At 34.6% G+C, this 24,238-nt stretch overlaps 5 protein-coding genes across 5 annotated transcripts; 3 read left to right on the forward strand and 2 right to left on the reverse strand.

The window, feature by feature from the left end:
* The first annotated feature begins 286 nt into the window (after positions 1-286).
* On the forward strand, positions 287-2,773 carry LOC104905290 (homeobox-leucine zipper protein ATHB-4). The gene is made up of 3 exons (XM_010693778.4): positions 287-661; positions 938-1,017; positions 2,195-2,773. The coding sequence occupies exons 1-3, from the start codon at positions 287-289 to the stop codon at positions 2,550-2,552; spliced, it is 813 nt and encodes a 270-aa protein (XP_010692080.3). The 3' UTR covers positions 2,553-2,773.
* Positions 2,774-3,971: 1,198 nt separating this feature from the next.
* Positions 3,972-7,536, reverse strand: LOC104905289 (actin-related protein 2/3 complex subunit 5A). Its single transcript, XM_010693777.4, has 4 exons — positions 7,238-7,536; positions 7,058-7,130; positions 6,828-6,928; positions 3,972-4,378 (listed from the first exon to the last, which is right to left on the reverse strand). Exons 1-4 carry the CDS (start codon positions 7,333-7,335, stop codon positions 4,243-4,245), a joined length of 408 nt encoding a protein of 135 aa, XP_010692079.1. The 5' UTR covers positions 7,336-7,536; the 3' UTR covers positions 3,972-4,242.
* A 1,435-nt stretch (positions 7,537-8,971) lies between these two features.
* LOC125495539 (uncharacterized) lies at positions 8,972-13,396 on the forward strand. The gene is made up of 2 exons (XM_048640291.2): positions 8,972-9,723; positions 10,540-13,396. Exons 1-2 carry the CDS (start codon positions 9,633-9,635, stop codon positions 13,143-13,145), a joined length of 2,697 nt encoding a protein of 898 aa, XP_048496248.1. The 5' UTR covers positions 8,972-9,632; the 3' UTR covers positions 13,146-13,396.
* A 268-nt stretch (positions 13,397-13,664) lies between these two features.
* On the reverse strand, positions 13,665-15,671 carry LOC104905287 (uncharacterized). Its single transcript, XM_010693775.4, has 2 exons — positions 15,315-15,671; positions 13,665-14,044 (listed from the first exon to the last, which is right to left on the reverse strand). The coding sequence occupies exon 1, from the start codon at positions 15,516-15,518 to the stop codon at positions 15,318-15,320; it is 201 nt and encodes a 66-aa protein (XP_010692077.1). The 5' UTR covers positions 15,519-15,671; the 3' UTR covers positions 13,665-14,044; positions 15,315-15,317.
* Positions 15,672-18,291: 2,620 nt separating this feature from the next.
* LOC104905286 (peptidyl-prolyl cis-trans isomerase FKBP20-2, chloroplastic) lies at positions 18,292-23,306 on the forward strand. Its single transcript, XM_010693774.4, has 7 exons — positions 18,292-18,472; positions 19,916-20,015; positions 20,194-20,408; positions 20,501-20,610; positions 22,086-22,194; positions 22,265-22,341; positions 22,939-23,306. Exons 1-7 carry the CDS (start codon positions 18,424-18,426, stop codon positions 23,056-23,058), a joined length of 780 nt encoding a protein of 259 aa, XP_010692076.1. The 5' UTR covers positions 18,292-18,423; the 3' UTR covers positions 23,059-23,306.
* Positions 23,307-24,238: the final 932 nt, after the last annotated feature.

Genomic DNA, 24,238 nt, shown 5'->3' on the forward strand with positions numbered 1-24,238 from the left:
AAAAAAAAAAGAGTTCATATGAGAATATATACATACTTACAATATTCTTCCTGACTTCATAAAAAAAGTTGCATGATGGAATGAATATATATACTGTATACATGATGAATTTTGTATATATGTTGCAAAAAAATAATACTCGAGAAACATTAATGACATGTTATATTATGATTCCCCCAAAAAAGTTGCATGATGGAAGGATTTATATACGTACATCGGTACATGGTATATCGTTACATGGTGATATGATATATAAGCAACATAATATATATAGGTAATCAAAAAAATGTGTGTTGATATTTTTGCAGATGATGAACAGAGCCAAAAAATACAGAAATCTAATAAAACATTAGTGATGATGCCAAGGATTGACATGGGGGTTGAACTAAAACAACAAGTTCCATTGGTGATAGATTTGGAGGAAGTAGATATAGCAGGCAAAGTTGGGTCCCCAAACAGCACCTTATCTAGTGCTACTTGTAAAAGGTTGGGTGGTTTTAGTGGTGAGAGAGATATGATTAGCGACGACGAAGGCGACAATCGTGGTGGTTGTGGTGGTGGTGGTGGTGGTGAAAGAGGAGAAAGAAAGAAACTTAGACTAAGCAAGGAACAAATTATGGTGTTAGAACAAGCTTTCAGGGAACACACCACTCTTAATACAGTCAGTTTCTTTCTTGCCTTTTTTTTTTTCCTCTCATTCATTTAAACCCCTTTTTATCGTTTTTGAATATGATAATCTCTTCGTCCACAATTATTCTCCGAAATTGTTACGTTATACACTCGAGAGTATCTAAAACATGTGTTTAAAAGATTGCATAAGAATATTATTTTGAATACTCTCAACTGCGACCTGCATGAAATAATTTTATGATAATTTTCGGACTTATTTTGTAACAAGTTTTACCAAAATAACACTTTTTTTTTTTGGTACTTTTAGAAGCAAAAGGTGGCATTGGCAAACCAAGTGAATCTAAGGCCAAGGCAAGTGGAAGTCTGGTTTCAAAATAGAAGAGCAAGGTAATGTGAACATTTTGGACCAATCAATTTAATTGATGCATGAAAACACGTGAAAAAAATAAAATTGGGCATGCATGTGATTGGTTGGGAAAAAAAAAAATTGTCCTAGTAGAATTTAATTTATGTGGTAAGACGTGAAATTCTACCATAGCATTGCAAGAAACTAGAAATTTTATGACGTCCTAAATACGCGTTGAAATAAAATCGAAATTTAAGTCACAATTTAATTTGTGAAACGTTATAGTTTTTCTCCAATGAATGCTGAGTTTCTTACTGAAAATGTCATAACTCCATTAAAATGGATTCATATTTTTAATGTTGGCTCAGGAAATTGATTAGAAATGGTACACTTGTTTTCTTTTGAGGAGCATTTTATCTGTCCAACCAAATAGAATTATAACAAATTTTGACTTATACAGTACTTCTTCGTTTTATAGACCAACATATTGTCATATGTGTTTGGCCTAATGATTTTGAGATCATTCGATAAAATCATAAAATCCCACAGGAGCTTTTTAGGGTGAAGTTTTTCTTATCACTCCTTCTTCTTTCAAGAAGTCTGACTTGCAAACTTGATTGATTATACATGTACGAGCTGTTAGTCCAATAGGATCCTTCATCTTACCAACTTAAAAAAAAAATTTGGCATATACGAATAAACTTTATACTTAGGGATGGATCATTACTTTTTGAGGATACAAGTTTTTTTTTTTTTTAATATGTTACAATGTGAAACTTTATTGTCCCAAATTTAGTTCGAAAATGTTAAATGTAATCCGATATACTTTCTCCATCTCTAATTATTTGCAACATCGCGTTTTTAGGGAACAAAGTCTACAAATTTTAAGCGTAAAATCTTACTGACATTGTAGTAGGTGTACATAATGTCATGTGAGATTATATTAGATTTACCCTAACATGTAATTTTGAAATATCAGACTTTGTATCTTTGTTAGTAATACATGCATAATTAATGATTTTAGATGGCTGAGCATGTGTACTGAAAACATCGAAAAAAATGATTCATTAATGTCTAATTATTGTACTTTGGCTATGTTTAACATCTTCCATTAATAATTTGCTACATTGGAATTTTCCTATGCAATTACCCTAAATTTTTTTATGATTGCAACAACTAATTGTGGTGTATCTTCCCCTATGATTTTTGTATATTTAGGACAAAGTTGAAGCAAACAGAGGTAGACTGTGAGTACTTAAGGACGTTATGTGAGTCTTTAACAGAAGAAAACAAGCAGCTGCAAAAAGAGGTGCACGAGTTGAGGACTTTGAATGTCTCTAGTGAACAATCTTTCATACATTCAAAATTGCACCCTCCTACAACCCTCACAATGTGCCCTTCATGCAAAACTGCTTCACTCTCCTCTTCTTCGGCCACGACGAAATCTCCGACCAACGATACCGGGAGATATCCGGCAGGAGTCTTCACCCGTCGACCTATCCCGCATAACCTAAAAAAACTCTCATTAACGCTAAACAGTAATAGAATGTTCGAAGCGCATCTTCCCCGTTCATAGTACAATAGTATTAATAACTAAAAATAATCTTGGCTTAAGTTAGAAGCTCAAATATGGCAATTAAGTTGCTATAATATTTATTTCCTCAAAGTCTAAGTTGACTTAGGGATTTAAATTAGGGAAGGTTATGAAATTAATGGCATAAAAACATGAAAATCCGGATATTCAGTTAGTGGTGGTTAGTTAACCGCCAAATGATTGAAAGATAGTAACATTTTGCTTAGTTCGGCTGTAATGACATAATGTATAGACAATGATATGGGAGTATATTAGAAAATGTATGATTCATGCAGGAATTTTTTCAGTTTTATTTTTCTATACTTGTTAATTGATACATCACCTGAAAATTGGCAATTGTGCTGGGGCATGTTGCATTGACATGCTCACCAGTTCAACAATACTTCTAGTGGGAATTTTAAAGAAACTTCCTTTTCCATTTTTATTTTCTTTTGGTGCATATTGAGGTTAAAAGATGATGAGCTTCAGAATTTAACCTTACATTTTTATGGTACAACCTCTTAGAAACTTTAGTAGCTAAACTGATTGGTATCCACATAAAATCTACTAAGAGTCCGTTTGGTTCATTATTTTTAGGCTTCAAGAAATGGAATTAATTACCGATTTTTTTTTATTATATGGTTCAGTCCCTCGCCAATTCATTCCATTACTTGGTGATAATGAAGTCCCCCAATTTGTTACCTCCCCCTCCCCTTCCCCCTCAAGTAACAAAATCCATTAGTTGGAGGTAATGGTTACCATTTCATTTCTATTACATGGCTTGAACCAAACATCCAATAACTATAATCATTTTTATTAACATTTTCCTCCTTTATTTGTTTCCATTCCCTTTCCATTCCATATCTTGAACCAAACAACCCCTAAATATTGCAACCGACGCTCGATAGTGGTAGACACCAATCTCCAACATTCATGTGAACTGGAATACTAGATGCACCTCACCTGAACTTATCTCAAAACTTTGAGTAGCCGTATTTAAGATTATTAGCCCCTTCAATGAACTCAATAACTTTTCTCTATCCTAACTAATTTTTCCTGCTGCTCAAGGAGAAAACAGCAAAGGCAAAGTGTTCAAAAAGACAGACAAAATGGTGAAAGAAATATAAGATACTACATATATGAGCCACAAACTTGTCATTTAAGCTATCTAGCTTGATCTCTAGACTTTCTTAAAAAAATAGAATAGAAGAATGAAGAATCAGTAACAGAGTTAGCCATGCAATAGTAAAGCTTCTTATTCTGAAACCAAACTGTGATTTTGTGTATAAAATTCGGAGATTAGGGTCAATGAAGATAATACTCGATCAACCTGTCTGATCTTCTCTCCATGATCTTATCTCCAACACCACAATGCACATTTCCTCTTATTATTGAAGATGTAAACCACATTAATCATCATCATCATCATAATAATAACAAATCTACTGAATATTTTCTAAAAGAATGTATAATCTGATATAATGATTGGAACTTAAAAGATCCAAGTTCAACAGGGATGAGGCAGACACCTGCCTCATTAAAAGAGGAAAATAGAAAAAAAATATGACATTGACTTCTGTACAAAATCTAAAGTATTTGGCATATGTAACTTTCAAGCGGGAGACGCACAGGGTAGAAGCTATAAGAAGAGATCTAGCAGAATGTTTTCTAGCGAATTTTGTCATGGGTAGAATCACACTGTATTCTGTGTGTCAGCAAGACATCGAAGTATGCATCCTAGACCAGCTCTCTGAGTCAGCTTTTCATGTATTCGCAGGCACTGTTCACATGTCGGACGGTCTCCAGTAGACAAACCTCTGTACACGTACCTAGAATTCCAAGGCAGAATAGAACTTTGAGTTACTTCAAGCAATGGAGCCCATGACATTTGAAAATCCTTAGTTCCCTATGCTTTGTTTGCCAATAAATAGATGGAACATAAGGAAAGGGAAATAAGCTGATATCTATCAAAATCGCTTCTCATGTAGATAACGGGGGTTATGCACTTATCCTTAGTTCCTTATGCTTTGTTTGCTAATAATTAGATGGAATATAAAGAAAGGGAAAGAAGCTAATATCTATCAAATCGCTTCTCATATAGAAAGTTGTGATAACAAGGGTTATGCACTTAACCTTAGTTCCTTATGCTTTGTTTGCTAATAATTAGATGGAATATAAGGAAACGGAAAGAAGCTAATATCTATCAAATCGCTTCTCATATAGAAAGTTGTGATAACAAGGGTTATGCACTTAAGGGTCTTCCATCCAGTTACTGAAATGAAATCCCTCGACTTCCTTTCCTTCCATCTCCAATACCAAAAAAGGGGATGCGGATGTATCAAACACAAATTCTAAAAGGTGGCTAAAGGTAGATCTTGCAAGTTACCTCCTCTTCTTTAGTAATCTTTATTGCATTAGCAGGTAAGTCAATATTGAATCATCTTAGTCCCATCAGCACATTTTCAATCCATTATCTCTTACATTTTAGCCACACTAAAAGATTACTACACCTATACCTGGGATGGACTCAGCTACAATACTGATGTGATCTACTATCTTATAATGTACGCATGCTTTGATTACTTAGAGAAGTCTCTTCTTGCACTAGATATCAACTTACATGGAAAAACGACATAGAAAAGAAAGAAAAACCAGTTTAAACACCCTATCCTACGTGTTTGCATCGTCACTTAAAACAGCACTTTAAATCTTGTAACCAGCCACCAGTATGCAAAATCAAATAAAACATGAGAAAATTTAATTAGCGAATGCATAATCCTGTCGCATTCCAATGGAATTCATTGTGTTTTATTAGCACTTAGCAATCGTAAAAGGAGAGGACGGATGGAAAAGAGGAAGGGGAGGAAGAAGAGAAGGGAGGGGCGTGAAAGAGTGGACTTAAATTTTCTTCCAAATTTTTCCAATACCGGAAGGATTTGATTCATAAAAGGGGAAGAGAAATGAAACTCTCCAATTGGCTCTTCCTTGCTTCCCAAATTTCATATCAAAAATCCCAAGAAAGGAAGTCCCTCGCTCTCCCTTGCCTCCAAATATCCCCTCAACCCTCATCCAAACACACGGTTAGGGAATATCAATGTTCTTCTACAACTAGGATATACAACCATATGGATATTTTTGAACATAATCTTCCTTCATTGCTACAATCTCATCAACTAACCTTTGCACGCACCAAACTGTTAAACTAAGAAGTGAGCTATTACCCGAATCACGCTGAGGTTTTCTTAGGAGAATTTCTCTAGCACTGATTTCAGGCCAGACATAAAACTAATCAGCATAAATTACGGACACACGCTTCTCATTTCTGCTATAATTATAATCGACATAGTGGAAGAGATGAGATCCTAAACACCTCAATCGCTTCCACAACAAAGGGTTACACAATACTTATTCTCTCTGCCCACCTCAGCAGTATCCCATGATATGTATCAATCAACACTCATTTTGGCCATACAACAATATTTAGACGAGGGGCAACAAATTCATCCCAATAGTTTGTATATATACTAGTAATACTACCAATGTCAGAGGTAAGACAGTCATTTCACTCTTTATTCTTTTCATTCAGTGATGCTGAGTCACCTTAAAAGTACATTGATTGACACACTCACCATTCAATCATGGGTGGATCTATTTCACAAAATGACCAACGGGGTTACACTCCGATGTATTATCCTACAAAGAAACTAACTTATACGACTGTAGTCACCATTTATCAAAAATCATCGTTCAAACTTATCCTTATTTTTTGTCCTGAAGGAAGTGTCCGAATTCTGAGTTCAATACAAATTAGTAAGACTAGTCAAGAAACCTGTAAAATTATGTTACATTGTTTCCATCTTTCTAGTGCACATCCTAACATCCACTACAAAAGCTCTAGATCCATTACTGAGTTCCGATGCAATAGTGTCGGAGATGGTTCCACAAGATGGTTCCACATACTACCATTCCAAAAAAAAAAAAGGAAAAAAAGGCCAGCATGTCCCCAACTTTGGACAAAATACTTACATCCCTCGATATATATAGTTTCCCTAACTATAACCATCATCATCAATATGTAAAAGAACATCCCTTTTTCAGATTTTCGATACGACATTTCGATATTAAGCCAAGAACATTGTACCCTTGGAGCTACAAATTAAATAGCTATTCTAATTTCCACAACCCAATACTTTCACCTAATCAAAAAAATTCCAAATGATAACAAATTAAGAAAGGCAAAACATAAATAGTTGGGAAAAAAATTAAAGTTATTCTTACTTCATGAGAATGTCAAAATACTCAGAATCCAAGGAAGCCAGCATTCCATCAACATCTTTAATCGCCATTATTGCTCGATGCACAGCTATCCAATTTGCAGACTGCTCACAATTTCACCCACCAAAAAAAATGAAATTGAAAATTAAAATACAAAACCCTAGAAATGAATTCTACAATAATCACAGAAGAAAATTAAAATTACAAAAAAGAAAAAAAAAAGTGAGGTAAACCTTGCAACGTTCATCTTTGGTAATGGCAGCTGAACCTTCAAGCGCAGTTTTAAGAGCTTCAACTGGTTTATACCTATAATTTAGAACCCAGATTTAGAAATGCGATGAAATAAGATTAAAGATTGAAACTTTAAAGAAAATGTGTGTATTAAAGAGAGAGAAAAAGAAAAGGGTAATAACTGTTTGAGCAAGCTTTCGATCTTGCGAGATTTGTGCTCGATTCTGGTGATAATGGCCTCTGCATTTTCAGCTTCGATGTAATCTTCATGCCCAGCCATTATTTCTCTCTCTTACTTAGCTAGGACCTAGGAGTGTCTCAAAAGTCTGACCGACTTACACACTTGTTCTTCTTGTTGTTGTTGTTGTTGTTATTGTTGTTCTTCCTCTTTTGGGTTTTTCAAGCTTTGCTTTTTACCCTTTTTTGAGGGTTCATGTCTTCTAAGTGATCAAGTGTTTGGACTTTGGACCTACCCTATTCCTTTACATGGGAATTCCAATTACATGGAGTAACAATTTTTTGTTTTGATGAGGTAAGGGTAGAGAAAGCATTAGGAAATCCTCCTCTCGAGCTTAATGTCTGATGTATCGTATAAAGATTGAATATGAACTAAAATTTATAATTACATAAGTTTATAATAAAGGAAATATCAACTAGATTTTCCACAGTTGTAATTTAGTTTGTCGATATGTTGCCTGTTTTGAAACTATGTTTAGTTTTCCAATTATCAAAAGTTTGCGCATAACTTGCAAATCTATAGCTATTTTTTTTTATTATCCATATGAGCCACGAAAGCAGTACAAAGAAGGGGAGGGGGATTCGAACATGTGACCTATCGTTCACAGCACCTCAATCTTAACCACTAGGTTAAGACATCCTTGGTTCCTGACCAACTTTGACGACATGAAGTTAAAATTTTAGATTATGACAAAGTTTTAGTACAAAATATCAACTTTAAAATTTTAGGCAAAAGTACTTATAAGTTACGCAAAGAACGTAGAAGGTTATATTACTAGGTTAGGCAAGACTAGTTATTCTACTTTTATAGTTCGAGGTCAGATCACTTCACTTTATTTAAAAAGAATGGGTGTTCATTTCACTTGATTTGTCAAAAACTGAAATTATTTCTATTAAGAATCTATTTTTTCTATTTGAAACTGGTTTTTACTATTTAAAACCTATCTCACTAATTCTCTAATATTTTCATATGTAGTTTATTATTTATAATGAATAGAGGATGTTCGGTAATCGATGTTGGCTGGTTTAGTTGATTTGTTTGACTAGTTGGAAGCATTGACCGTAATGTATTGGCTTTTTAAGTTGGCTGTTTAAGCCAACAGTTTGCAAAAGTGTTTGGTAAAATTAGTTGTGAACATTGGTTATTTATTAAAGAGTTTGTCCGCCAACAAGCCAAGAGATAATCCAAAAAAATGTTTCATGCAGCTTTTTCATTTGGTTAAAAGCCAGCTTTTCAGCCAACCCTAAAATCAATAACCAAACACTTTATCTCTAGTTTGAGTAAGGGTGTGTTTGGCGCAAGCTTTTTAAGTAACTTTCGTCTTGACTTGACTAGGTCAAAACACTAATTAAGAAAAAATAGTAGTGTTTGGCAAAGTAATGGTGTAAGTAGCTTTTAGTATTACAAGTAGTGTTTGTGAAAAGCTACAATTTGTAGCTTTTGGGATTTGGGGTAGCTTTAGTGGTACATAAATTATATATTAAAGTTTTATTTGAGTTTTTAATTAATTATTTGTAAACAGTTGCTTTGACAACTTCTTTTACCGAACATCAATATCTTATACCGCTACTTGGACAGCTAACAGCTACACACCAACCACTAACAGCTACGAGCACATCTAACAACTAAAAGCTACTACTACAACTATTGTTGCCGAACACGCTCTAAATTGAAAAGTCAAAAGTCAATGAAAAAATCATTTACCAAATATGGCATATATGTGGTGTTTTTTCATAATATTGTACAATTATTTAAGCGTACAATGCATCATACCGATAATTAGCTTCTTAAGTGACTTCATAATAGTCTTCCATTCAATGAAAATATTTCAAATTTTTTTTTGAAGGGAAAATATTTCAATTTTTTTAAAATACTTCAAAAAAAATTGTAAATTTTTCATTTTACTGCAAGTTAAAAATCTTAACGAGATAAACGGTGGAGGGAAAATGGAGAATATACCGAAAGTGATATCCTTTATCACGAATACCAACACTGCAACACACACACTCTCTCAACAAAAAACACTGTCAACAAAAAACACAATATTGTAATCCCCAAAAGTGAAATCAACAATCATAAATCAACGGCAAAAGAAAAAAAAAAAACCTCCCTCACAAATCCCTTTCCTTTTCCACCACTTTTCAACACACAAAACAAACACTCCCTCTGTTTTCCTGTATATCCGGCCCCTGTTACTCACTCAATCAAACCCCCTTTTTTCCATTTTCCACCATTTTTCTTCTTCTTTCTCTCTCCTCACTCATCTTCAACACTAACATATGAAAAAACAAACAAAAAAACATTATTAGCTTCTAAATTTCATTACATAGTACATAACAATGGAAGAAGAAGATGCAAATTTATTTAGAAAACCCCATTTTTATCACCAAAATCATAATGCTAAATTTCAACCAAATCCCAGAAATAAAAGTAAGTCATGTTCATCTTTTATCCTTAAATTTATATTTATTACTCTGTTTCTCTCTTTACTTCCTTTGTTTCCATCTGACCCACCAGAGTTTCTTAGCAACACTGTTTTTGCCAAATCTTGGGAGCTTATTCATCTTCTTATTATTGGTATTGCACTCTCTTATGGTTTATTTTGTCGTGTAAAAACCCATCAAATTCCTCCAAAAACCCACATTTCTCAACCATTTGCACCTAATATTCTTCAACATTCTTCTATTTTTGACTATGAGGAAAGAAACCCATCTGATAAAAATGGGATTTTATCCCAAAGTTGTAATCTTTTTTACCATACGACGGAACCCAATGTCGTTTTGAGGAGAGAGAATGGTAAGAACTTTGATGAGATGTCATTGGGTTTGCCAGTTAGGAGTTTAAGGTCAAGAGTTGTGGATAGTGATTATGAAGAAGAAGAGGGTTGTTCTGGTGATTCTGATTCTGATATGAGTTTTAGAAAATGTGAGAAAGATGATATTTTGGAGGGAAATGTGGGATATTTTTCTCCAAATTTATGTGATTTTGAGGCCAAAAAAGGAAAGTTTCAGTCTTTTAGGTCACCATTTTCTGGGTTATGTTCTTGGTTGCCAGAATCACCTAATATGGGGAGAGAATCTTCATGGAATGAGAATCAATTTTACATGCCCTTTTCAAATTTTACTCAAGTTAATGATTTTAATATGGTGGGTATATCACCAAATGTTGAAAATCCTAGCAATTTTTTCATGCCTTCAGCTGTTGTTCCTCCTTCAGTGCCATTTTCTGGTGGTGATTTTGCATCAGGTTCTGGAACATGGAAGAATTTAAACTTTGGGAATGGAAATTTAGGTGTGGAGAATTCTGGGGTTTTCATTCCTTCACCTGCAGTTAATTCTGCAATGTCATTTCCTGATAGTGATTTTGGTTCAAGGTCTAGAATATACAATGATGAGACTGAAAGTTGGAGTGAATCACCAAACTTGCAAAATGGAAACAGTAATCATTTCATTCCCTCGGCTGCGAGTTCGGCTTCAATGCCAGCTTGTGTAGGTGATTTTGCTTCAGCAATTCAAGAATCAATGAGTGCAAAGTTCAATCATGCATGGTCTTATGTGAAGAAACAGGATGAGATGAGATCAGAAGAAAACAACAATGTGGCTTTAGGTGGGGAAAATGCCAACAATTTCATGCCTTCAGCTGCATTTTCGCCATCAATGCTTACTTCTGCAGATGGTTTTGCTTCATCAGCTCAAATTTTAAAGAGTGCAAAAATCAATCATGGCCGGTCTTCTCCAAAGAAAAAGGAAGCGATGAGATCAAAAAACAACAATGTGGCTTTGAGTGGGGAAAACACCAACAGTTTCATGCCTGCAGCTGCATTTTCGCCATCAATTCCCACTTCTGCAGATAGTTTTGCTTCATCAGCTCAAACTTCAAAGAGTGCAAAAATCAATCATGGCCGGTCTTCTCAGAAGAAAAAGGAAGAGATGAGATCAAAAAACAACGTGGCTTTGAGTGGGGAAAACACAAACAGTTTCGTGCCTTCAGCTGAATTTTCGCCATCAGTTCCCACTTCTCCAGATGGTTTTGATTCATCTGGTCAGAGTATAAAGAGTGCAAAAATCAATCATGGCCGGACTTCTCCAAAGAAAAAGGAAGAGATGAGATCAACAAACAACAAAGTGGCTTTGAGTGGGGAAAACACCAGCAATTGCATGCCTTCAGTGCCAGCTTCTGCGGATGATTTTGTTTCACCAATTCAAGAATCAAAGTGTGCAAAATTCACTCATGGGTCATCCTTCAAGAAAAAGGATGAAATGAGATCAGAAGAGAACAAATGTGTGGTTTTGGATGAGGATTATGCCAATAATTTCATGCCTTCAGCTGCATCTTTGCCATCAATGCCTCCTTCTGCCAACTATCTCTCATCATCAGTTCAGGAATCAAAGAGTGCAAAATTCAGTCATGGATCTTCTCTCAAGAAAAAGGATGAGATGAGATCAGAAAGCAGCAATGTGGCATTGGGTGGAGAAAATGCCAACATTGTCATGCCTTCAGCTGTATTTTCGCCTTCATTGCCCATTTCTGCAGAAGAATTTGCTCCTTCAGTTAAAGTATCAAAAAGTGCAAAATTCAATCATGGCAAGAATAAGGAGGAGATGAGATCAGAAAGCAACAATGTGGCTGTCGTTGGAAGTTTTCAGGAGGAGATTAATTCTTATACCCTCAACTTTGATGGCCCACTTTCAGGTGGTAAATCGAAGCTGGAGAATGGAAATTCGGGTGGTGAAATTCTCGATTTTTTCAAGAACACAGTTGAAGTTCTGTCTTCAGTAACAGCTCCTGTTAATGAGTTTGCTTCATTGGTTAAATCTTCAAAGGATGGAAAATGCTGTAATGGTGTTATTGTTAAGAAGGACGAGGAGAGATTGGAAAAGATGAACGAGCAAACCTCAATACCAGAGAGATGGGATAGTGACTGTTTTGTGATACCATCATCAGAAAACAATGATATGAGAGAGTTATTGCAAGACAATCCCTCTCCTTCACTGATTGATTCCTCAGAAGCACCGTCATCAGCAGGATCAAGTACTAGAATGTCTTGTCATGAGGAAGGATCACCGCGGAATAGAGTGGAAGAAATAGACATCTCTGAAATAAAAGATGTTCTTGGAGAGAATGACTCCTATAAGCCTTCAACACCTTCACCACCACCACAAGTTCAAACACGAAGAAATGATGATGTAGCATCGTCTGTTGAATCGAGCTCTAGGGCCCTTGAAATTCGATCTTTGCTTAACGATGATGATGCTCATGGATCACCTCCTACACCAGGGAGAAGGAAAGCTTTGTCGAGGGCATCCCATTCTAGGAGGTTTAGTTGTGGGTTCTTTGATAGAGATCTAAGGAAGAGCTTCAAGGAAGAGGCAAAGGAAGCAAACAAGAAAACCAAGGGAGATCATCATCAGTTTCCCAGAGGAGGGAAATGCGGTGCTTGGGATTGCTTGAAGTTGGATGTAAAACCAACTCTGAATAAGGCTGTTTTGAAGGGTAAATCTGTAAGAACAATTAAGCCAAAAGACACTCACCAAGAACAGAAGTGCGAGGAAAATAATGAAATGGTGCTTATAAAAATTGGAATCAGTGAAAAGAGAGCGAATTCTGATGGTAGAAAAGGTGAAAAGCTTCAAGAAATTAGTGGTACCTCCATTATTGTGGGATTGAACTCGAAACAGAATTCGAATGGTGCCACTGCTGTACTTGTTGATGAAGTTAAGGAGGAGGAGAATGATAGCGAGATTGATAGGAAGGCTGACGAGTTCATTGCCAAGTTTAAGCAGCAAATTAGACTTCAAAAAGTTGCTCCAAGGGGTGACTCGAGCAGACAACATAGAAATTCCGCAAATTAATCTTGAAGCTGATAAAATTGTCTGTGATTCATATGAATTGATTTGTGTTTACTTTCCAATTTATTAGTCTGCATAAATTATTTTTTCTTTCCATGTTTTTTCCCCAAGCTTGCATTATGGAGTATTGATCTGATCACTTGCGAAAATGCTGTATTGCTGTCATGATATGTTATGTAGCTTAGTTTTATAACAGCTACTTAATTACTAAAAATATGTTCAGATTATTTATGAAATATCCTTGCTTAGTTGTATTGATTCACTGTTGAGTTATCTTCTTGGGTGAGTTAGCCTAGTTGTAATGACGATGGGGAAGCTATCGAACCATTACATGCGCCCGAGAGTACCTAGTATGGTGTTTGGTGCTCCCACTGGCTATCCCAAGTGTCTGTCATATGCATCATATATACTATTTCATACTCTTGGCCCTTGGGTGCATCAGTGCATGGTGCAAGTATTGCTTGTCGATTAAATTGGACGAGATTGGACTATATTTAATGATTCGTAACTAATTGGACTAGATTCAATACGATCATAAAACCATATATAAATTTCTTTGAACCAAGTATAACATACAAGTGAAACAACTGTAAAATCTCTCAGTAACAAGATTCCACACACACGCAACAACAAAAGAAAACCCAATGAACAACAAATTTAGATTTTACAGTACTAATAATTATTTTGCAATATCCGCGAGCTAAACTTCCGGTGAAGCGGAGCAAGACTAGGATGATACTCGGACCGGATGTGCTGGTGGTTGCTGTCACTGCTGCTGCCATCTTGCATTGTTCTGGAAGCTGATGGATCAGTAACCGAAGCAGGAACAACATCAGGAACAACTTTGGTGTGGGAGGCTGCCGGAGAAGACGAAGTTTTATTCTTCTTCTTGGCGGATTTCTCTGAATCAGGGAGAACACATCTGAATGAGACAATTATACCATGCAGAAAATCTGAAATCTTAGCCATTGCTATCTGTGACTGAAACTAACTCAAAACTTTAGGAGTATGAGTTTGCAAAATAAACGCTTAAAACTATAACCAAAGTGCTGTAGTATGTATAGCTTTTGGCCAAGACCCTGTTATTATTTATAACATTATAAGGATGCCAAGTATTAATAACCTAATCCAAATTTAATTAGGAATACAGGTTTAGGAAACTTTTAATCTGTGGAATGGAAAATCCTACAACAATTAGAAGTTTAGAACTATGATTACGTGGGCATCAAATACTAATACTATGTAATACTTTTATTTCAAAAAGTAAGAAAATAAACATTAGGTTACCCTCTTCGCAAGAAAATACCTAATGTGTTGGATACAAGAAAGGAAATAAGAGAAGAGTTATTACTACTAGTACTTATAATGATAGATAGAGTTCAAAACAACAAATAAACGTACAAAAGATAAGATATTTATCTATGTATTAAAAGATAGATTTAACAACTTGATAGATTCTAATTTTACTTCGTAACTAACTTGATTAATCATAAACCAAAATTGTTTCAAAAATATATAATCTGAAGTATATATAATAAACCAAAATTGTAGATGTTGCCATTTATGGCTCTGCAATAGTTGGACGAAACTAAAAGTCTTCCTCCCTTGACGTGTTAACTATTAAGAATCCATCCTTGCCGATGTACAACTTTAACTTCCTTGCCGATGTACAACTTTAACTCGACTAGGAATTATTTATCTGAGCAAAAATTATACGGTTGCAACTAAATCTGCTTTTTAACATTTACCAAGACGCTTATATTAATATCTCTTATTAGGTCTAAGAGAAAAATTATAAATTTTGATATTTAAAATCTTTCCAAGACGTATCTAATAAGAGCGCACCTGATTTTTTTTTTTATATAATGATGCGAGATAATTTAACAAATAGTGTAACTACGGAGTACGGAGGTAGTATACAATAATAATAAAAAAAATTGCAATTAGGTGCAATAGGGTATTGATCGTAAAGTTTCAATTTTTTTCCCAAATTCATACTTCATCATCAATTGGGTATTTCTATAAGATCATCAAAGAAACTTAATCGCAATCGACAAAATTAGTGATACAAAAGCCCTCGAAAGTTCAAACAAAACAACAGTCCTAAATTTGAAATACAAAATTCAAGAAAAAGAAAGCTAAGAACCCTAATTTATACGAAAAGAGGTATACTTGTTAAACAGATTTATTGGAATATTGCTTGAGAAGACCAGAAAGAGAAGCGCAATGGGTAGAATCGTAATTGCACATCTGACAACATTTCTGAAGCTTAAGAATGACGTCAACACATCTTTGAGGATTGAAATTGTTCTTCGATAAACAAGCTTGAATGTCACACGCTTGTTTCTTGCATGGCTCTGTGCTTGGCTGCCCCATTTTCTCTCTCCTTCGATTAATTTTTCTTGTCAATTTGATCCAATTTTGTCTTCCCCTGTTTTCTTCTTTCTCGCCCTAAAAATTTACAGTATTAAGTTCTTTGTGTTTGTGTGTGTGCGTGGAGAAATTTGTCAAAGTAATTGATAACAAGTCATAAGATACTTGTAAATTCCGATAATAAAGAAAAGCTAGATATTGGTCCTGTTTGACAATTAGAGGTTAGCGATTAAGGATTTGTTCTCCTTAACTTATTTTCAGTTTAATTCAGACCAATTCAGTTCAATGTAGCTCTTGACAATACTTTTACTCTCACATATCACTATTCATTTCAGTTCAGATCAGTTCAGTTCAGCTGTTTTACGCCGAAGAGAACAGGCCCTAATAGTTTTCTAATTGTATTAACTGGTTTGACTAGTATTTGTATTAGCTTTTTGTGTGAATGTGTTTGGTAGATAGCTGTTAGTATGTTAGGTGATTTGTTCAGGTGAATTGACCAATAAGAATACTGGAATAATTTCTTGGTGGGGGTTTTTGGTAAATAATTGTAAATTTGACCAACTTTAAGATATACTTCCTCCGTTTTTTAATAAGTGCAACATAGAAAAAGTGGGGGAATACCAAGGAATGTAGAGAGAAAAAGTTGGGACCACAATAAAGTAGAGTAATTCAAGTGATGAAACAAAAAGGTTGTGGTCCCTCTTGCTTTTTGGTGGCATATTTGTAATAATATTGAACTTTTTTTACCATCTTGAGCTTAGTTGCACTTATTGTGACTATTCTAAATAAGGGAAATGTTGCACTTATTAAGAAACGGAGGTAATATTAATCATTGCACAAGTAAATTCAAAAATCTCTCTTCGAAGAAGCTCCTATTAAGGCTCCGTTTGGTAGGGCGTAAAACATTTTCAGTGTAAAATGATTTTCTTACAATGAAAAACACAATTCCAAAATTAATTTTCCGTTGTTTGGTTCGATGTAATAAAAATGATGAAATCAAAGTAAAATGAAAGGGAAAGTAAGGAGGTAGTGAGAAGAGTGTACAAGAGACTGAGAGAGATAAGGAAAATAGTTTTCCCTTCAATTTGAAAGGAAAATGGTTTTCCATCATTGGAAGAGTAAATTTACCCCAAGGGAAAATGGTTTTACACTCTTTTGTCAACCAAACAATGTAAAACTGAAAATAGAGGAAAACAGTTTTTCGGAAAAACGTTTTACGCCCTACCAAACGGAGCCTAATAGTTTTTTCAAATTAGCTTTTTGGGCTCATATTGAGATACTTATTGTATATAATTTTTTATTGGGAAGAAGGCTACATCTTTAATTACTTGTTTTATTTATTGATTTATTACATATTTTTAGATAGACGTTGTCTTTAATTGCTTGATATTTGTATTTTTGATTGATTTACAAGACTCACGTTTTTCTAAAAGGATTATTTACATTAAGTGTATGAGCACACCTATAACAATAACAAGAGACCATATTAGAGTAGATTTTTATATAAACAATAAATATATGTACTCATACTTAACTAACGTAAATATAATTAAATTATTAATTTTTCACTTAGAGTCCATGATACTTTTAATTAAGTACATTCGTTTTGAATAATTTTAATTTCATTATTTGGGAGTGGACTTGTTGAACTAAAAAAAAATATACTATTAACTTTGAAACTATTACAATTCGATATATTGATTAAATTAATTGTACATTGGAATACTTCTATTTAATTTTACATATAAGTGAAAAAGGACTTTGCATAAACAAGTAAAAGGGACAAATTACCAAATTTGTAACAAAAAAAGAGAGATTTTGACAGATTGGTATTAAAAAGTTACCAACAACATTTTGGTACAAAAAAAAAATGTAAATTTTTATATTGGTATATCAAAACAAATTCGCATCTTATAGACTTAGTTTTATGTCAAATCTAACATTTTACTCTTGGAATTAACTTTAATTCATGGTTAAACAATAACATACTATTTAAAACTTGATTAATACTTTGTTTTCCTTATCTTTCTCCATTTTAGATGACATAATAGCACAAACAATAATCATAATACTCCAGTATTAAGAAAAGAAATTAATAAAGGGTTAAAACTTAAAAGGAGTCACGGAGCGGGGGAAGGATGATTATCGTAACGTATTAAGAATACATTTGAATTTAACTTAAATTCGGTTGGACAAGTTAGATTCAACAATAACCTGTAATATAGATTTATACTTCTTCCGTTCTTTTTCTAGTGTAACAATGAAATATTTACACGGTTTACTCACCATTCTCACAATCTCTTGTGATTTTTCCATAAGGAAAAATATAATCACGTGGGATCTTGTTAGATTCGTCTCGATTTATACTTTCAAAATATCTAATTTGTATATACTTCTTACTAAAAAGTAATTAAAGATATTAATAACTTAAATTGTGCATTGACAAGCATGAAAATTCTATTATTATAATAATAAAAAAACGAAAATAGTATCACGTCAAGAGATTTTTTTTTTATGTCTAATAATAATGCGGAGTAATAATAAGGAAATACCTCAACTAGAGTGTTTTTTTTTTTAAAGGATAGGAGTTAGCTCAAGTGGATATGGCGCTCCCCTTGGCCTCTGAGGTCAGGGGTTTGATCCTTACTCCCAGGTCCAGCATTATGTTGGGGTATTTCTTTAGCATGCCTTACCAATCAATGTGTTGGTATTTCCTACAGGCTAGTAACCTTGTAGGAGTTAGCTCTTGGGTTATAAACGAATAAACCGGTCCAGGGGGTCTAAATAAAGAAAAGCTGAGGGCCTATTTGAGATAATGCTGATGTTGTTGTGAATGAAGATAACTCGAGCAAACTGCTGTTTCACTAATATTTTTCCCCACAATTTTTACATTTTCTGGTCTTAAACTATGATTATTCTCCCATCAACCTCCCTTCAATCTAAACCATTTTTTCAATGTAAGTCTCCCTTCCCTCCTCTCTCTCTCTCTGCAATTTCTGAAAATTTGATGTTGTGCAAGTTCTTATCTTTGAGTTATAAATGATGGTATTTTTAATCATGCCAAACAAAAAATTTAAACTTTTGGAATTTATTCATGTATTCATTTCAAAGCTTTTTGCTAGAATCACCTGTTTATAGATTGCATCATTGATTCTGCAACCCAGTTGTTAAAAGCTGATGTTCTATGATTGTACTGTATAATTTTGCTACAATTAATTATACCCACTTCCCCTTTTTTTGGCTTTTTTGTTAGAAACTTTGGAGTGATCAAAAAAAGGGAAAGATCAATTTGGGGGGAAAGAGAAAAATTAGAGAAGTGTTGAATTACTGTTCAATTAATAGTCATGTATTATTGTACATATGGGATGCATGTAATAATTAGTTAATTACAGAACATACCCCTATTTAGATTGGTGGAAATATAGACAACTTCTCCCTCCGTCCCAATTTATTTGCTACATTTTGCCATTTAGGTGTGTCCCAATTTATTTGCTACATTTGCAACTATTTCCATATATAGTACATAGGTCCCAACGTCCCACACTTTATTTACAAATTTGCCATCACTCCCTCCTTGGTTTTTGTAAATATTTCCATATATAGTACATAGGTCCCACAATTTACCTATTTGCTTTTTTGTTAATTCTTGTTATGGCAATGGTCCCCACTCCTCCTTGGTCTTTGTGATAAAGCAAATGTAGCAAATAATTTGGGACGGAGGGAGTATTTTGAAGTGTAGTTTTAGGCTCCGTTTGGTAGGGCGTAAAACATTTTCAGTGTAAAATGATTTTCACGGAAAACAATTTACAATGGAAAACACAATTCCAAAATTAGTTTTCCGTTGTTTGGTTTCATGTAAGGAAAATGATGAAATGAAAGAAAAATGAAAGGAGAATGAAAGAAAAATGAAAGGAAAATGAAAGGGAAAGTAAGGAGGTAGTGAGAAAAGTGTACAAGAAAGATAAGGAAAACAATTTTCCCTTCATTTTGAAAGGAAAATGGTTTTCCATCATTGAGAGAGTAATTTTACCCCAAGGGAAAATGGTTTTACACTCTTTTGCCAACCAAACAATGTAAAACTGAAAATGGAGGAAAACAGTTTTCCGGGAAAACGTTTTACGCCCTACCAAACGGAGCCTTAGTGAAATTATGGCTAATGGTTGATTATGAGTTCTAGGGTTAATGTGACAACTAATTTTAGAAGGAGGGAGCAATGTATAATCCAATTGGGAGTCAGTCTAATAGCGTGTTCAGGGTAAAAGATGGACCATATATGAAAAATTCTGAAGTTTTAGTGGCTTCAACAATGTAGATTGTAGAAAGAATCGTTGATTAGTGTGTCGTAATCATTGGAAAGGCTCACCTTGAGTTTCTCATCAGTTTGCCAATTCGACTTGCAGATAATGTGGCATCATATTGTCCTACACTCAAGTACTCATTTTTCCTAAGAAAGCGAATATCATACTACCATCCGAGATGTAGTTTAGAAGAACAAAATAGGTAAGAGGTCAAATGAAGGTTTGGCTTACATTTTTTACTGTCAATTGCACATGTTTCAAGACCTCACTTAGATGAGATTCCGTCTTTGTTGTTTCAGTCCAGCTAAGAGTCTAAAAGAACAAAGAAAGTTTTGTAGCTCTATTTTGCTGCTTCATTAGTTGCTTTATTGGATTTGCAGTGAACAAAATGCACTTGAAGTGCTCTCAGAAGAAAAAACACTGAGGAGAATGGTGCTCTTCATGTTAGTTACATCTAGTTCTTTTCCAACTTTATCTTCCTATGGAAAGACAAAGAGTAAGAACCCATATGATGAGAGACGCTTGTTGGAGCAGAACAAGCGGAGACAACAAGAAAACAATGCTCCTGAAGACTTTCCAAGTTTTATCAGAGAAGGTTTGCTTTGCACCAACATCCTCCTCTGAAGATGCATATGATTCAAAAGCAGCCATGTCTTGTTCCGTTATTGTCTAGTGTTCATTCTTCAGGTTTCGAGGTTAAGGTGGTGGCATCTGACAATTATATAAAGCGTGATTCTGGACTTGTATACCGAGATTTTGAAGTCGGTAAAGGTGATTGCCCAAAGGCTGGCCAGCAGGTTTTTCTTTCTCGTGTCTTGAGGGTTGAAATTATCTGTACCTGTTGTCTTCTTAATTTGTTAACTCTCTTTCTATAACTTCCTTCATACACAGGACTTGATTTTTATTGTAGAACTCAGTGCATGTTTAATTAGAGTCATGAAATGGAACTAAATGAAGAGCGCTAATTGTAAAAATATTATTACATTCATTTAATGTTTGATTCCACTATGGTAAGGGAACACTTAAAGAGTTAAAGTGTAAGATTGAGCAGGGTACATAATATGTTACCATAGGGTTGAGGAGGGTAATAACTAGGTGGAATAGTTACCATATGAAATCATAACCGAAAACCATCATCTCATCTCTCATACCAAACAACATGTAACGAAAATGGTTTCTTGTTTCTGTTTTGAACAGTTAAATTTCAAACCTGCTCTGAAACAGAAAAATCCCAGTGATTGAAATTCTATCCTTTGGTCAGTTTGCCTTCAGCTTTTGTGTGGTGTTATTGTATGTGATTACTTTTGCTACATGACCGAAGAATCATACTCCTGCAAGATTATGTCGGAGTCCAACTTCCTTTCACACAAAAGCTTGTCTTATTATCGTGCCTATGCTAAGCGGGCTGAATGTGAAATGAAGGAATTTTCCCTCCCTTGTACTTTTACGATCCGTTTGGTAGTTGGTTATAAATGGTGGTAATGAGAATGAATTTGTTTGTAAATTTGTGAAGAAAATCATTGTTCATTCCCATGGTAATACTAATTTATCTTAAAGTGTCTATTTTTCTTCTTGAATTTTCATTCTCATCCAATACCACCCTGTAGGTGGTAATGAGTGGTAACGAAAATTGCTTCCCCTTGGAGAAAAAAACACAAGCTTAGGGGTGAGATTACTTCCCCGTGGAGAAAAAACACAGACTTGGGGTTGAAATTGCCTCTCCGTGGAGATCTTAAGGGTGTATCCCTTGTAACCTTACACTTAAAATTCATTTCCATTATCGCAATTTATTAACGACTACCAAACGGGCCGTTAAGGTTTTTCACAAGGTAGCCCCACTGCTCCGAATGTTTACAAGTATCTCTGAACTACAGTTTAAATCATAAGATCCCCTTACATGCTAACTTTTGTTGGCATTCTCCTTTCTTTTTAACATAAATGTAGCTTGAAGGGGTGTTGGGCATATAACATAGTGGCCAACTATTTTAGGCCAACATACTTACAAATAAAACTAACTCTAGATGTCAACTTTTGCTTAAAAAAGGGGAGTCTATTAGGATTAAAACACTATACAGAGAATATAAGGTATTATGCAAATTATAACATTGCTTAGAGGTACCTTGTGAATACTTGAAACACTAGGGTACTCTGTAAATTACGTCAAAGTATAGAGTATTCGATGAAGCTGATTCACTGGAATCAATTCATCAATGAAAGACACCACAAATCTTGGTGCATTGAGCCTGAATCCCTTATATTATGCCTTTTTCAGGTCATTTTCCATTATGTCGGCTATAATGAGACTGGTCGCCGTATTGATAGCACATACTTGCAGGGAACTCCTGCCAAAATCAGGATGGGCACTAAGGGACTGGTGCCAGGTGAGGCAAGTGAAAAATTTTGGACACAAAGGCAACATGAATTTGTTTCTAACATTATGTTTTGAGACAGGATTTGAGGAAGGAATTAGTGACATGAGACCCGGGGGAAAAAGAAGAATAATTATTCCTCCAGAACTTGGACCACCGGTTAGTCATTGTTGCTTGAACTTGCACCTTCTTCTTTCATATATTGTGCGGGTGAAAATTTAAAACTAGATTGCAATGCAGCATAATTTCTTTCTTCTTGAACATGTATGAGCTATCCACACTTGCAGCTCACATCTTTTGTTGTATGATTCGAGACACTTATCAGCATGAAAACTGATGCTAATGCAGAGATGGGGGTGATAAAATTGGTCTTCTTTACTTCCTCTGTCTTCTATTAGTTGCAACATTTGTGTTTTATGGATCAAACTAATATTATCATGGGAAATAATGTTGGTTTTTTCACTAACATACATTTTCAAAATATTGACTAGTAACATTATTAGTAAGTAACTAAAGATATTAATAGTCAAGATTGTGCTTTGAGACCGTGAAAAGCAAACATTGAAACTATTTAAAAACTGAGGAAGTATAGCAGGATTAAACTATCACTGGGAACAGGAAATGCATTAATGAAGATGTAGTACAATAACTCATTGAATATGAACAATCCTGAAGCCTGGTCATTGCATACAACTGTTTAGGTGCCTATATTTTCATGCTCAACCTTATTGCAACATATCACATGCTATATTGCAGGTTGGACCTTCAACGTTCTTCAGCGCTAAGCAGTTTGAGGTTTTTGACGTGGAATTGTTAAGCATCAAAGATTGTCAGAGGAGAACCATAGGATTTTATTCCGATGTCGTCTGCGACTGAGTAGGGATGGTTCAGAGTTGCTTGTTGACATTGGATATGAGTTGTCTCTAAAACTTTCATTCAAGCCTTGGATACAATAGTGTATTCTCCATGTTGAAATTTTTCACTTTGCTCCCAGCTTTTCTGGGGGAACTTAGAAAGATCTTCAATTGCAAAATATTAAAAGAAATTAGGGTTAGATATTGTCAGAAATATAACATACTATGTTCTTTCCAGGGTTTATTGTTGAGCATTACTATTTCTCATAAGCAACCCATCTATTGTCCCAATTTTTGACTGATTAATTCTATAGAAATTCGAAATCTTTGGTCAACTAAAATGATATAATTTACTCCACATACATGGTTTCTGTTTTGAGTTTTTGGCATGGAAATTGGAATTGTGTGAACGTTAAAGAATGTAAGTGAGAGGAGAAGCATTGCCTTCACCGTTGTGTACTCTGTAACTGAGTATGCATTCTAAACCCTTGTAGTTCATGTATTTGATTGATTTTTTTTTTTTAAAAAAAAAGGTTAGGAGAATTCCTTGCAAGAAGGGGGAAATTGGAAATCCTTTTTGCAAGGGGTGAGAATCTAACTCCTGTCGTAAGGGTGGAAAGAGGGCCTTATAATCATTACGCCAACCTTGATCCTTGATCCTTGATCCTCATGTATGGGGTTGAATAGGATACCATCTTTGTTATACACCTTATCTTTGTTTGAAATGAGCACTAATAACATTCAAAATGCTAATTTAGTTGCAAAGTCACTTGTTTCTAAGATACTTACACTTAAGTACAAAATTAAAGTTCGCTCATATGTAAGAAAAAAAAACCTAGGTTCGTGTGATACACTTGGGATATGCGAAGTTGGGTCATACGCACGATTATAGAAATTGGCCGAATGACATATATAGAAGGATAAGCTTTGTGCTTGTCAAACCCGTAAGTTGCTCGAGGAATTATGGAAAATTTATCATATCGGTTATCAGCAAACAGCTATTATTTCAATCTTTTATAATTAAAGGGACTACATAGTCACTAGAAAGCTTTTCATAATTAGTGAAAACCAATTAATGGACCTTATTATAGTAGTCTTCTAAAATCATCTATACAAATATATTAAAAGGCGTGCGTGACAATATATACACGCTACATGGTAGCTCTGTTACTCCACTAGAATTGTCCAATGCATACATAAGT

Source organism: Beta vulgaris, chromosome 1 (assembly GCF_026745355.1).
Source record: "Beta vulgaris subsp. vulgaris cultivar EL10 chromosome 1, EL10.2, whole genome shotgun sequence".
NCBI classification, from domain to species: Eukaryota; Viridiplantae; Streptophyta; class Magnoliopsida; order Caryophyllales; family Amaranthaceae; genus Beta; species Beta vulgaris.

What these genes read in the sequence shown, in the direction of transcription:
- LOC125495539 (XM_048640291.2), top strand. Translation starts at nt 9,633, where the DNA reads ATGGAAGAAGAAGATGCAAATTTATTTAGAAAACCCCATTTTTATCAC. An exon ending in ACCAAATCCCAGAAATAAAA is followed by an intron (nt 9,724 to 10,539) that starts GTAAGTCATGTT and finishes ATTTTGCATCAG; the next exon opens with GTTCTGGAACATGGAAGAAT.
- LOC104905289 (XM_010693777.4), bottom strand. Translation starts at nt 7,335, where the DNA reads ATGGCTGGGCATGAAGATTACATCGAAGCTGAAAATGCAGAGGCCATT. An exon ending in CCAAAGATGAACGTTGCAAG is followed by an intron (nt 6,929 to 7,057) that starts GTTTACCTCACT and finishes AATTGTGAGCAG; the next exon opens with TCTGCAAATTGGATAGCTGT. An exon ending in TATTTTGACATTCTCATGAA is followed by an intron (nt 4,379 to 6,827) that starts GTAAGAATAACT and finishes TTGGAATTCTAG; the next exon opens with GTACGTGTACAGAGGTTTGT.
- LOC104905290 (XM_010693778.4), top strand. Translation starts at nt 287, where the DNA reads ATGTGTGTTGATATTTTTGCAGATGATGAACAGAGCCAAAAAATACAG. An exon ending in AACACACCACTCTTAATACA is followed by an intron (nt 662 to 937) that starts GTCAGTTTCTTT and finishes TGGTACTTTTAG; the next exon opens with AAGCAAAAGGTGGCATTGGC. An exon ending in TTTCAAAATAGAAGAGCAAG is followed by an intron (nt 1,018 to 2,194) that starts GTAATGTGAACA and finishes TTGTATATTTAG; the next exon opens with GACAAAGTTGAAGCAAACAG.
- LOC104905287 (XM_010693775.4), bottom strand. Translation starts at nt 15,518, where the DNA reads ATGGGGCAGCCAAGCACAGAGCCATGCAAGAAACAAGCGTGTGACATT.
- LOC104905286 (XM_010693774.4), top strand. Translation starts at nt 18,424, where the DNA reads ATGATTATTCTCCCATCAACCTCCCTTCAATCTAAACCATTTTTTCAA. An exon ending in ATCTAAACCATTTTTTCAAT is followed by an intron (nt 18,473 to 19,915) that starts GTAAGTCTCCCT and finishes TTCGACTTGCAG; the next exon opens with ATAATGTGGCATCATATTGT. An exon ending in AGTTTAGAAGAACAAAATAG is followed by an intron (nt 20,016 to 20,193) that starts GTAAGAGGTCAA and finishes TTGGATTTGCAG; the next exon opens with TGAACAAAATGCACTTGAAG.